The sequence below is a fragment of the Mizuhopecten yessoensis genome, unplaced genomic scaffold (genome assembly GCF_002113885.1).
Source record: "Mizuhopecten yessoensis strain PY_sf001 unplaced genomic scaffold, ASM211388v2 scaffold5229, whole genome shotgun sequence".
NCBI classification, from domain to species: domain Eukaryota; kingdom Metazoa; phylum Mollusca; class Bivalvia; order Pectinida; family Pectinidae; genus Mizuhopecten; species Mizuhopecten yessoensis.
In genome coordinates this window covers 166660-179806 of record NW_018405944.1, presented here as the reverse complement: position 1 = coordinate 179806, position 13147 = coordinate 166660, and the positions used below count along the sequence as shown (strand labels likewise).

The 13147-nt window shown below is 40.5% G+C and overlaps 1 protein-coding gene across 2 annotated transcripts in view; it reads left to right on the top strand.

The window, feature by feature from the left end:
• LOC110450421 (lysophospholipase-like protein 1) overlaps positions 1–12941 on the top strand; it is a 14307-nt gene extending 1366 nt beyond the window's left edge. Inside the window, exons 2-6 of one of the 2 annotated variants that reach the window (XM_021497927.1) lie at positions 239–325; positions 3120–3219; positions 4572–4741; positions 5274–5389; positions 12325–12941. In XM_021497927.1, the coding sequence (XP_021353602.1) occupies positions 239–325; positions 3120–3219; positions 4572–4741; positions 5274–5389; positions 12325–12549 (698 nt within the window). In that variant the 3' untranslated portion in view covers positions 12550–12941. Of the gene's footprint in view, positions 1–238; positions 1157–3119; positions 3220–4571; positions 4742–5273; positions 5390–12324 lie in introns of both variants that reach the window. The other variant, XM_021497929.1, reaches the window with a different exon arrangement.
• The last annotated feature ends 206 nt before the right edge of the window (positions 12942–13147 follow it).

The following is a 13147-nucleotide window of genomic DNA, read 5'->3' as shown; positions in this document are numbered from 1 at the left end:
TTATTGTAATGACTCATTTGTTTACATTATTATAATTTTATATGATGTCACATGTTTGTGAGAGGCTGAGTATGAAGCTGTATGTAATAAAAAATAATTGAGAAGACAAAAATGTTATATTTAAGTTGTTACCGTTAATTTCATATTATAAATTTATGAGATTATGTGCAATAAAAACAATAATCTGATTATTAATATTTGCTTTCTTATTCTTATGATTATTTTTGAAAACATAAAGCAACATGGCCTAAAGTATACACGGGACGTGTCCAAGAAGGTTTAGGATATTTATATTGCTGTCCAGGACCCGGGCCGGAACCAGAGAGTGAGTCAACAAGGGAACCATCATCATCACGGCATGTGTACTTGTCAGCTTGTACATGAGGGTGCAGCTCACTACATAGCATAGTATACATACAAGGCACATTGATTACAAATATATTGTGGACAAGTATTGACATACAAAATAGGGGAATGTTCTCACAAGAGGTTATCACCAGAACGGCACCTGACCGGTGAAGTGAAAGTGAAACCACAGACTAAAAACTGAAAAAAGTCGACTCGGCTGCTTCGTGAACATTATGTTATTGACCACGAATAATGCTTTAGATATTGCTTTTTTTCTATTTCAGGTGTGGGAATATAATATTAGAATAACACACATACCTCACACAGTTCGTTTAATTCATGTTGTGTGAAATCGATGCTTAACAATATTTCTATCGACAGCACTCGAGTGTTTACCAAGGCGAATAGACGGTACGAGTTATCGGCCTTGATATTGTATGACACCCGGTTAGGGCACTGCGAAATCGGTAACATATTTTCCCGCCACTGGGAGTCGGCGGTCCCTTTACTTTAGGTCTCTGTTAATACTCATCTCTTTCAACCTTCCTATTTTCTTCATTTATTAATCACAACTTTCAAGTAAAACATCTGATAATACGTGTAATATTTTAGTAGTTGAATTATGATTAAATGTAAGTATAACAGTTCAATGAAAACTATTAAAAAACTTTAATACCTTTTTAACAAAACAGACCCCTCCCAACGCTAACAAACATGGCGACCACTGCGGCATCGATTCTATATCCGCGAATTGTCAAGCAGACAGGACCAGTGTGTAATGCTGTGGTTTTGTTCCTGCACGGATCTGGTACGTTTTCATGATCGAACTGACATAATCAGTAGCACGTTGGGTCATTGATTACAGATAACCTCCAATAGGTCTATTCAGTGATCACGCTAAATTCTGGGTGTTAGTAAAACCTGGAACGGCTTGCCGAACTGACTACGGAACGCTGTGGCGGAATCAAAGACGGATCCGATCAGATGGATGGTGTCTATATAAATGTGCTCGGGGATCAACAAATAAAACATGAAAAAAATAAAAACAGAAATAAATAATAAAAGCGAAAACGCGTGGAGTAAAAGAAAAAATTCAGACAAGTTTTCCCGAAAAACACTGAACATAACATATAGAACTGAACAACTTAAACTTGTATACTAGAATGGAAATATGAAGGAATTACAGGATTTTGTACATATTTGGTTTAAAGCATCCTTTGGTGAAGGGGACTTAATTTTGTATAAACGGTGGGTCTGTACCCCCTGGGGGCAGAGGGGCGGGGCCCAATAGGGAAATATAGCAAATTCTTCAAAAGCCTTCTTTTTCTGTAGAAATGACAGGATTTTGTCCAAATATGGACTGAAGCACCCTTGGGTGAAGGGAACTAATTTTGTATAAATGGTGGGTCTGATGTGAGACGGGGTCCAATAAGGGATATAAAGGAATAGCTTTAATAATTATCCTTCATCTTCCGTTGAGATGAAGGTATTTTGACCGAATTTGAACAGTAAGCATACTATTTGAAAGGATTTGAATCAATTTTGTATAATTGGTGGGTTTGAACCCCTCAGGGACAGAGGGGCAGGAACAAATAGGGAAAATAGAAAAATAGCTTTAAAATAATTCTTCTTCTGTAGGAATGACGGGATTATGTCCATATTTGGTCTAAAGCATCATGAGGTGAAGGCAGCCTGATTTTGTATCAATGGTTGATCTGACCCCCCTGGGGCCCAGTAGGGGAAACATAGCAAATTCTTCAAAATCCTCATTTTCCTGTAGAAATGACAGGATTTTGTCCAGTTGCATATAACTATAACCCCTGACTAACCATGTAATACATGTACACTACCAGCAACATCTAGCTATTCCAACTTTAATTTTGCTAACATTTCCAGGTGAGCGATACAGGCCCTCTGGGCCTCTTGTTTAGTATTTTCCTGCAGCAGCCTATTGTTAATTAATACCATGAGTAACTCATTATGTGAGCGTTCACGATACCTGTCTGATATCACAATGAACGTACATGTACTGTTTTAAGACACGGATCAACGGATACACGTAACGTAATATACCCTGATATTAACCTGGTGGGGTAATTGAACTAATACCGTCCACCGACAACCAATTCTTTGAAAGATTTCTTGTCTTGAACAGATTTTTAGACACTTGATTCATAACGAATGAATCTGATCATATATTAAATTGGAATCTTCAGGGTCGTAAAACGTCGCATATGATTCAGGTTACAGTAGGATACGTGCGACTGCTTTTGAGGTCACCGTGTCAAATGTCTAGGATTATGTAGCAGGTTTTAATTGTACATAGGATTAAGGTCGCCTTCTAGCTTCAAACTAGAGGGAATTTCCCTTTAGCTCAGTGGTAGAGCATCAGACTAGGAACCTGGAGATCGAAGGTTCGATCCCCGGTGGAAGCACACTGTTCTCTTTCCTGGTGTCCGTGGACAGGGAATTAGAACCTGGGTTATTGTGTTCGAGGGCGAACACATTTAAAAAGGGGGAGTAAATAAGTGAGGCAGGTTTTAATTGTACATGGGATTAAGGTCGCCTTCTAGCTTCAAGCTAGAGGGAGTTTCTCTTTAGCTCAGTTGTAGAGCGTCCGACGAGGAACCTGGAGATCGAGGGTTCGATACCCAGTGGAAGTACACTATTCTCTTTCCTGTTACAGTTTTATATGCACATTAAAATGTGCCCTTGTATAGAAAATACATTTTGTATGAATGTGTCATGAGCTTTGTCTATCATTCATGTAGGTGACACAGGAGACGGAGTTTCAGAATGGGTAACTATGGCATCTAGAGGAGAGTTCCACTTCCCCCACGCGAAGGTGTTGTACCCCACAGCTCCCTTAAGGTGAGTACGCACCCCTAGCACCTAGGGTTACCGAGCTCCAACCGATTCAGTGTCGTACCTCTCATGATTAGGGTATTGTTACTACATAAAATGTTGATATAGAAGTGAAAAGTTTCTTGCGAAAACAGGGCGCAATATTGTTTTTGAAGCCTTTTCTTCTGATAATGTTCGCCTTGAAGTTATAAAAACTGCTTTCCAAAGCATCTTCCATTACAAAATAAATTTTACCGCAAGTTTTTACAACATATTAATGACTCTATAACCAATAATGATTTTCACTATAAATGAAAAAAAAAACGGTTGCAAAACTAGTTCTATTTGCTTAATATGAAACACTCTTGTTGGCCCGGTTGGTAAGCACAAGCAAGGGGTCTTAATGTGACAGGAAAACGGGGGTACCAGGAGAAAACCCAAGTGGTAGGGCAGACAAGTGACCCCAGGGTATACCATCGATCTTTTGTTTTTGGCCCTAATAATAAAAATAAATATACAGCATTTGATATAGCACCCTATCTAGCTATAGTAAGCCACTCTAAAGCGCTTTACAGTACATAGATATACAATTAATACAATTTTGCATATACGTAAAAGGAGCTGCCTTATCAGGCGCCAGCTACTAGTCCTATGCCACCTGGCTAATATCTCACTATGTGTGTATGCCTGCGTGTGTGCTGGATATGTATTGCGTTGTGTTCTGTTTGTCGTGTGACCGTGCTTCCAATGGCATCATTTATAGTACCAACTCACTTGAACACTACAGCACAGATACCACAGACTAATGACATCTTCTGTGTAGATGGGTCGTCAGGAGTGTAACAGTAATACTATTAGTTATAGGCTTGCAATTGAATGTTTTTTGTTTAAACATTCATGCAGGCCGGCAAACTTTGTGGTATTGAAGTATCTGTATCAGCATAACATTATACAACTGTTGCTTCTTACGATCATACATATATGTAGCCCTACGAACGCATTTTTTCCTGACAGTGTTTATATTATAATATAATTTAAAGGGACTTACAATGGCTATGCAAACATATGCAGTTATAATGGACTCTTGCTTATTCATTAAACAGTCTCTAGAACTGAGAGTGGGCTTGCTGACAGTATAGGGTATGGACTTTGCAGCTAACAATGTTTGAATAAATTTTTCTATTTGAAGCTATGTTTATTTTGTTCATGTTAATGTATATTAGAAATATAAGCTATCTCCTTGCGAATTTTCTACATGTACATGTCTTTGACATATGTATGTATTTCTCTGTGTTTCACTGTTTTGCATTCAAACAAATTTGTAGAACTTTACATATGTACAAATAAAAAATTTGAATTTGAATTTATATTTTCACCAGACATTATACACCGATGGGCGGCGCCATGAGTAATGTGTGGTTCGATCGCATGCAGATATCCCCTACCGTTCCGGAACATTCGCAGTCGGTGGAGGCCATGTGTGCCAACCTCTCTACCCTGATACAAGAGCAAGTGGCGAACGGCATCCCTAAGTCACGGATCATCATAGGTTGGTATATATTTATGTGTGTGTGTTTAATTCCAATGTCGGGATGTTTTCCCAGACAAAAAGTCAAAAAATACAAGGGCTTCGCTCTAGATACACATGTATCTTCTCTGCACCCATGAAAAACATCATAACAAAATCGAAAAACGTGTGAAAGAACTGATGTAACTGCGACTCGGAGCGCATTCATCTGGTGAATCAAATAAGTTTGAATGTTTGGATCTTGAAATATTCGACTTTACATGGATTTAGATCAACACTCAGAATGTCTTCCCCTTATAGTTCTTTATGTATAGGGGATGGCATTATTTCCGTTTTCTGAACAAGTGTCGCTCTGTATTGTTAACTGGCAATAAGGTGCTGACTGCAGCAAAGACACCTCTCTAAATATTGTCAAATTACCTTTCCTTAAAATATGACATTCATGGATACTAGTATATCTTTTTGTGTAACTTTTGATCTTGCAGGTGGCCGCTCTATGGGCGAGGCTATGGATAATCGTACATCTTTTGCATTGTAACTTTTGATTTTGCAGGCGGCTTCTCCATGGGCGGAGCTATGGCTTTACATCTTACCTACAGATTTCATCGTGATGTGGCAGGCGTATTCGCGCTCTCCTCTTTTCTCAACAACGGCTCGGCCGTTTATAAGGTATAATTGATGTCACACTTGATAACGCCAAACGAGTATAGAAGTAATACGAAAAAGCCTTGTAGTATAACTTTATGCTATAATTCTTCTATAGCTACCACCATTCCAAGTCATAATTCTACTACAGCTTCTACCTCTCCAAGTCATAATTCTACTACAGCTACCAACACTCTATAGCTACCAACACTCCAAGTCATAATACTTCTATAGCTACCACCACTCCAAGTCATAATTCTACTACAGCTACCACCACTCCAGGTCATAATTCTACTACAGCTACCACCACTCCAACTCATAATCCTTCTATAGCTACCACCACTCCAAGTCATAATTCTACTAAAGCTACCACCACTCCAAGTCATAATTCTACTATATCTATCACCACTCCAAGTCATAATACTTCTATAGGACTCTATAGCTACCAACACTCCAAGTCATAATACTTCTATAGCTACCACCACTCCAAGGCATAATTCTACTACAGCTACCACCACTCCAAGTCATACTTCTACTACAGCTACCACGACTCCAAGTCATAATACTTCTATAGCTACCAGCACTCCAAGTCATAATTCTACTACAGCTACCACCGCTCCAAGTCATAATTCTACTACAGCTACCAACACTCTATAGCTACCAACACTCCAAGTCATAATCCTTCTATAGCTACCGCCACACCAAGTCATAATTCTACTACAGCTACCACCACTCCAAGCCATAATTCTACTACAGCTACCACCACTCCAAGTCATAATTCCACTACAGCTACCACCACTCCAAGTCATAATTCTACTGCAGCTACCACGACTCCAAGTCATAATACTTCTATAGCTACCAGCACTCCAAGTCATAATTCTACTACAGCTACCACCACCCCAAGTCATAATTCTACTACAGCTACCACCACTCCAGGTCATAATTCTACTACAGCTACCACCACTCCAAGTCATAATTCCACTACAGCTACCACGACTCCAAGTCATAATACTTCTATAGCTACCAGCACTCCAAGTCATAATTCTACTACAGCTACCACCGCTCCAAGTCATAATTCTACTACAGCTACCACCACCCCAAGTCATAATTCTACTACAGCTACCACCACTCCAGGTCATAATTCTACTACAGCTACCACCACTCCAACTCATAATCCTTCTATAGCTACCACCACTCCAAGTCATAATTTTACTACAGCTACCACCACTCCAAGTCATAATTCCACTACAGCTACCACGACTCCAAGTCATAATACTTCTATAGCTACCAGCACTCCAAGTCATAATTCTACTACAGCTACCACCATTCCAAGTCATAATTCTACTACAGCTACCACCACCCCAAGTCATAATTCTACTACAGCTACCACCACTCCAGCTCATAATACTTCTATAGCTACCACCACTCCAAGCTACAACCACTCCAAGTCATAATTCTACTATATCTACCACCACTCCAAGTCATAATACTTCTATAGATACCACCACTCCAAGTCATAATTTTACTACAGCTACCACCACTCCAAGTCATAATTCCACTACAGCTACCACCACTCCAAGTCATAATTCTACTATATCTATCACCACTCCAAGTCATAATACTTCTATAGCTACCACCACTCCAAGGCATAATTCTACTACAGCTACCACCACTCCAAGTCATAATTGTACTACAGCTACCACGACTCCAAGTCATAATACTTCTATAGCTACCAGCACTCCAAGTCATAATTCTACTACAGCTACCACCATTCCAAGTCATAATTCTACTACAGCTACCACCACCCCAAGTCATAATTCTACTACAGCTACCACCACTCCAGCTCATAATACTTCTATAGCTACCACCACTCCAAGCTACCACCACTCCAAGTGATGATAATACTACAGCTTCTACCACTCCAAGTCATAGTTCTACTACAGCTACCACCACTCCAAGTCATAATTCTACTACAGGTACCACCACTCCAAGTCATAATTCTACTACAGCTACCACCACTCCAAGTCATAATTCTCCTACAGCTACCACCACTCCAAGTCATAATTCTCCTACAGCTACCACCACTCCAAGTCATAATTCTACTACAGGTACCACCACTCCAAGTCATAATTCTACTATATTTACCACCACTCCAAGTCATAATACTTCTATATCTACCACCACTCCAAGCTGCCACCCCTCCAAGTCATAATTCTACTACAGCTACCACCACTCCAACTCATAATTCTTCTATAGCTACCACCACTCCAAGCTACCACCACTCCGAGTGATGATAATACTACAGCTTCTACCACTCCAAGTCATAATTCTACTACAGCTTCTACCATTCCAAGTCATAGTTCTACTACAGCTTCTACCCCTCCAAGTCATAGTTCTCCTACAGCTTCTACCACTCCAAGTCATAATTCTACTACAGCTCCCACCACTCCAAGTCATAATACTTCTATAGCTCCCACCACTCCAAGCTACCACCACTCCAAGTGATGATAATTCTACAGCTTCTACCACTCCAAGTCATAATACTACTACAGCTACCACCACTCCAAGTCATAATTCTCCTACAGCTACCACCACTCCAAGTCATAATTCTCCTACAGCTACCACCACTCCAAGTCATAATATTTCTATATCTACCACCACACCAAGCTACCACCACTCCAAGTGATGATAATACTAAAGCTTCTACCACTCCAAGTCATAGTTCTACTACAGCAACCACCACTCCAAGTCATAATACTTCTATAGATACCACCACTCCAAGTCATAATTCTACTATATCTACCACCACTCCAAGTCATAATCCTTCTATAGCTACCACCACCCCAAGTCATAATTCTACTACAGCTCCCACCACTCCAAGTCATAATTCTACTACAATTACCACCACTCCAAGTCATAATTCTACTATATCTACCACCACTCCAAGTCATAATCCTTCTATAGCTACCACCACCCCAAGTCATAATTCTACTACAGCTCCCACCACTCCAAGTCATAATTCTACTACAATTACCACCACTCCAAGTCATAATTCTACTATATCTACCACCACTCCAAGTCATAATCCTTCTATAGCTACCACCACCCCAAGTCATAATTCTACTACAGCTCCCACCACTCCAAGTCATAATTCTACTACAATTACCACCACTCCAAGTCATAATTCTACTATATCTATCACCACTCCAAGTCATAATACTTCTATAGATACCACCACTCCAAGTCATAATTCTACTATATCTATCACCACTCCAAGTCATAATACTTCTATAGATACCACCACTCCAAGTCATAATTCTACTATATCTATCACCACTCCAAGTCATAATACTTCTATAGCTACCACCACCCCAAGTCATAATACTTCTACAGCTTCTACCACTCCAAGTCATAATTCTACTACAGCTACCACCACTCCAGCTCATAATACTTCTATAGCTACCACCACTCCAAGCTACCACCACTCTATAGCTATCACCACACTATAGCTACCACCACTCTATAGCTACCACCACGCTATATCTACCTCCACTCCAAGTCATAATTAGCTACCACCACTCCAAGTCATAATTCTACTATATCTATCACCACTCCAAGTCATAATACTTCTATAGCTCCCACCACTCCAAGCTACCACCACTCCAAGTCATAATACTACTACAGCTACCACCACTCCAAGTCATAATATTTCTATATCTACCACCACACCAAGCTACCACCACTCCAAGTGATGATAATTCTACAGCTTCTACCACTCCAAGTCATAATTCTACTACAGCTACCACCACTCCAACTCATAATTCTTCTATAGCTACCACCACTCCAAGCTACCACCACTCTATAGCTATCACCACTCTATAGCTACCACCACTCTATAGCTACCAACACTCTATAGCTACCACCACTCTATAGCTACCACCACTCTTTAGCTACCACCACTCTATAGCTACCACCACTCTATATCTACCACCACTCCAAGTCATAATACTTCTATATCTACCACCACTCCAAGCTACCACCACTCCAACTCATAATACTTCTATAGCTACCACCGCTCCAAGTCATAATTCTACTATATCTACCACCACTCCAAGGCATAATACTTCTATAGCTACCACCGCTCCAAGTCATAATTCTACTACAGCAACCACCACTCCAAGTCATAATCCTTCTATATCTACCACCACTCCAAGCTACCACCACCCCAAGTCATAATACTTCTACAGCTTCTACCACTCGAAGTCATAATACTTCTATAGCTACCCCCACTCTATATCTACCACCCCTCCAAGTCATAATACTTCTATAGCTACCATCACTCCAAGTCATAATACTACTACAGCTTCTACCACCCCAAGTCATAGTTCTACTACAGCTTCTCCCCCCCCAAGTCATAGTTCTACTACAGCTTATACCACTCCAAGTCATAGTTCTGTTCTACTACAGCTTCTACCACTACAAGTCATAATTCTACTACAGCAACCACCACTCCAAGTCATAATCCTTCTATATCTACCACCACTCCAAGCTACCACCACTCTATAGCTCCCACCACTCTTTAGCTACCACCCCCCTATAGCTACCACCACTCTATATCTCCCACCACTCCAAGCTACCACCACTCTATAGCTATCACCACTCTATAGCTACCCCCACTCTATAGCTACCCCCCCTCTTTAGCTACCACCCCTCTATAGCTACCACCACTCTTTAGCTACCACCCCTCTATAGCTACCACCACTCTTTAGCTACCACGACTCTATAGCTACCACCACTCTTTAGCTACCACCCCTCTATAGCTACCACCCCTCTATATCTACCACCACTCCAAGCCATGATACTACTACAGCTTCTACCACCCCAAGCCATAATACTTCTATAGCTACCACTCTATAGCTACCACCACTCTATAGATACCACCACTCTATAGCTACCAACACTCTATAGCTACCACCACTCCAACTCATAATACTACTACAGCTTCTACCACGCCAAGTCATAGTTCTACTACAGCTTATACCACTCCAAGTCATAATTTTACTACAGCTACCAGCACTCCAAGTCATAGTTCTACCACAGCTTCTACCCCTCCAAGTCATAATTTTACTACAGCTACCACCACTTTCTACTACAGCTTCTACCACCCCAAGCCATAATACTTCTATAGCTACCACCGCTCCAAGTCATAATTCTACTACAGCTCCCACCACTCAAAGTCATAGTTCTACTACAGCTCCCACCACTCCAAGTCATAGTTCTACTCCAGCTTCTACCACTCCAAGTCATGGTTCTACTACAGCTTCTACCACCCCAAGTCATAATTTTACTACAGCTACCCCCCCTCCAAGTCATAGTTCTACTCCAGCTTCTACCACTCCAAGTCATAATTCTTTTATATCTACCACCACTCTAAGCTACCACCACTCCAAGTCACAATTCTTTTATATCTACCACCACTCCAAGCTACCACCACCCCAAGTCATAATACTACTACAGATTCTACCACTCCAAGTCATAATTCTACTTCAGCTACCACCACTCCAAGTCACAATTCTTTTATATCTACCACCACTCCAAGCCATGATACTACTACAGCTTCTCCCACTCCAAGTCATAGTTCTACTACAGCTTCTACCACTCCAAGTCATAATTTTACTACAGCTACCACCACTCCAAGTCATAGTTCTACTACATCTTCTACCACTCCAAGTCATAGTTCTACTACAGCTTCTACCACTCCAAGCCATAATACTTCTATAGCTACCACCACTCCAAGTCATAATACTACTACAGCTTCTACCACTCCAAGTCATGGTTCTACTACAGCTTCTACCACTCCAAGTCATAATTCTACTACAGCTTCTACCATTCCAAGTCATAGTTCTACTACAGCTTCTACCACACCAAGTCATAGTTCTACTACAGCTTCTACCACTCCAAGTCATAATTCTACTACAGCTTCTACCATTCCAAGTCATAGTTCTACTACAGCTTCTACCCCTCCAAGTCATAATTTTACTACAGCTACCACCACTCCAAGTCATAGTTCTACTATAGCTACCACCACTCCAAGTCATAGTTCTACTATAGCTACCACCACTCCAAGTCATAGTTCTACTATAGCTACCACCACTCCAAGTCATAGTTCTACTACAGCTACCCCCACTCCAAGTCATAGTTCTACTACAGCTACAACCACTCCAAGTCATAGTTCTACTACAGCTTCTAACACTCCAAGTCATAGTTCTACTACAGCTTCTAACACTCCAAGTCATAGTTCTACTACAGCTTCTAACACTCCAAGTCATAGTTCTACTACAGCTTCTCCCACTCCAAGTCATAATTTTACTACAGCTACCACCACTTTCTACTACAGCTTCTACCACTCCAAGTCATAGTTCTACTACAGCTACCCCCACTCCAAGTCATAGTTCTACTACAGCTACCTCCACTCCAAGTCATAGTTCTACTACAGCTACAACCACTCCAAGTCATAGTTCTACTACAGCTACCCCCACTCCAAGTCATAGTTCTACTACAGCTACAACCACTCCAAGTCATAGTTCTACTACAGCTTCTCCCACTCCAAGTCATAGTTCTACTACAGCTTCTCCCACTCCAAGTCATAATTTTACTACAGCTACCCCCACTCCAAGTCATAGTTCTACTACAGCTACCCCCACTCCAAGTCATAGTTCTACTACATCTTATACCACTCCAAGTCATAGTTCTACTACAGCTACTACCACTCTAAGTCATAGTTCTACTACAGCTACCACCACTCCAAGTCATAGTTCTACTACAGCTACACTCAATGTCCCAAGATTTCAGTTGTAGTGATAAGTTCACGGTTCATACAGAATAGAACAGAAATGTACATGTTTGAATGACAACTTAGGTTGGTTTATATAATTGTGGCATTTGTATTTATGTTTAAGGAGCTCGAGTCAGTCCCCAAGAACTCCCCATTACCTCCGCTGTTTTACTGCCAAGGGGAGAAGGACGAGCTCGCACTTCCGATCTGGGCTGAAAACACCTTCAGTCAACTTTCTGCAGTCGGGGTCCAAGGCGTATTTAAAAAATATCCAATATATCATGAATTAAACAAAGCTGAGTTAGGCGCGCTACAAACTTGGATAAAGGGGCGCATTCCAGAGAGTTGAATAGCATAGCATCATTGGAAAGAATGTGTTTGTGTCTGTGAATGAGGAACAGGAGAGACATCAATTTTGTTTCAATGCACAATATTTTAATGAAATTGTTTTGAAAACAGTTATTCAGTATCATGCATGGCGGCAACAATTATTCAGAGCAACATGGCTGCAAAAACGATCGCCCGGCAAAGAAATCTGATAGGAAACGCCAGATCTTCATCCAGTGTTTTTTTTGTTTGTTTTTATTCTTTAAAAATACTGTGACAGTCTACACTGCATCATGCAGAATGCATACACACATCTGTTAGATGAGTATAAAAATAAGGCGCATCTTAGATTTAAAACAATGAATTTGTTATTTATTCAAATATATGTCATCGATTTTTTGTGGAGATGCAAGAACACGTTTATTTTATATATATATATATGTATGTGTATGGTTTTCTTATTTCTTCAAATTCAAGTAAATTTAATGTAAATGTATGATGTTAAAGAAATGTAAATACATTCACGTGTAATTTCAAATTTTAAGTGACAATACATGCAAAAACGCTTGATGAACAAGAGATACAAATGGTGGTACAGAGTGATATTGGCGTCCACCATG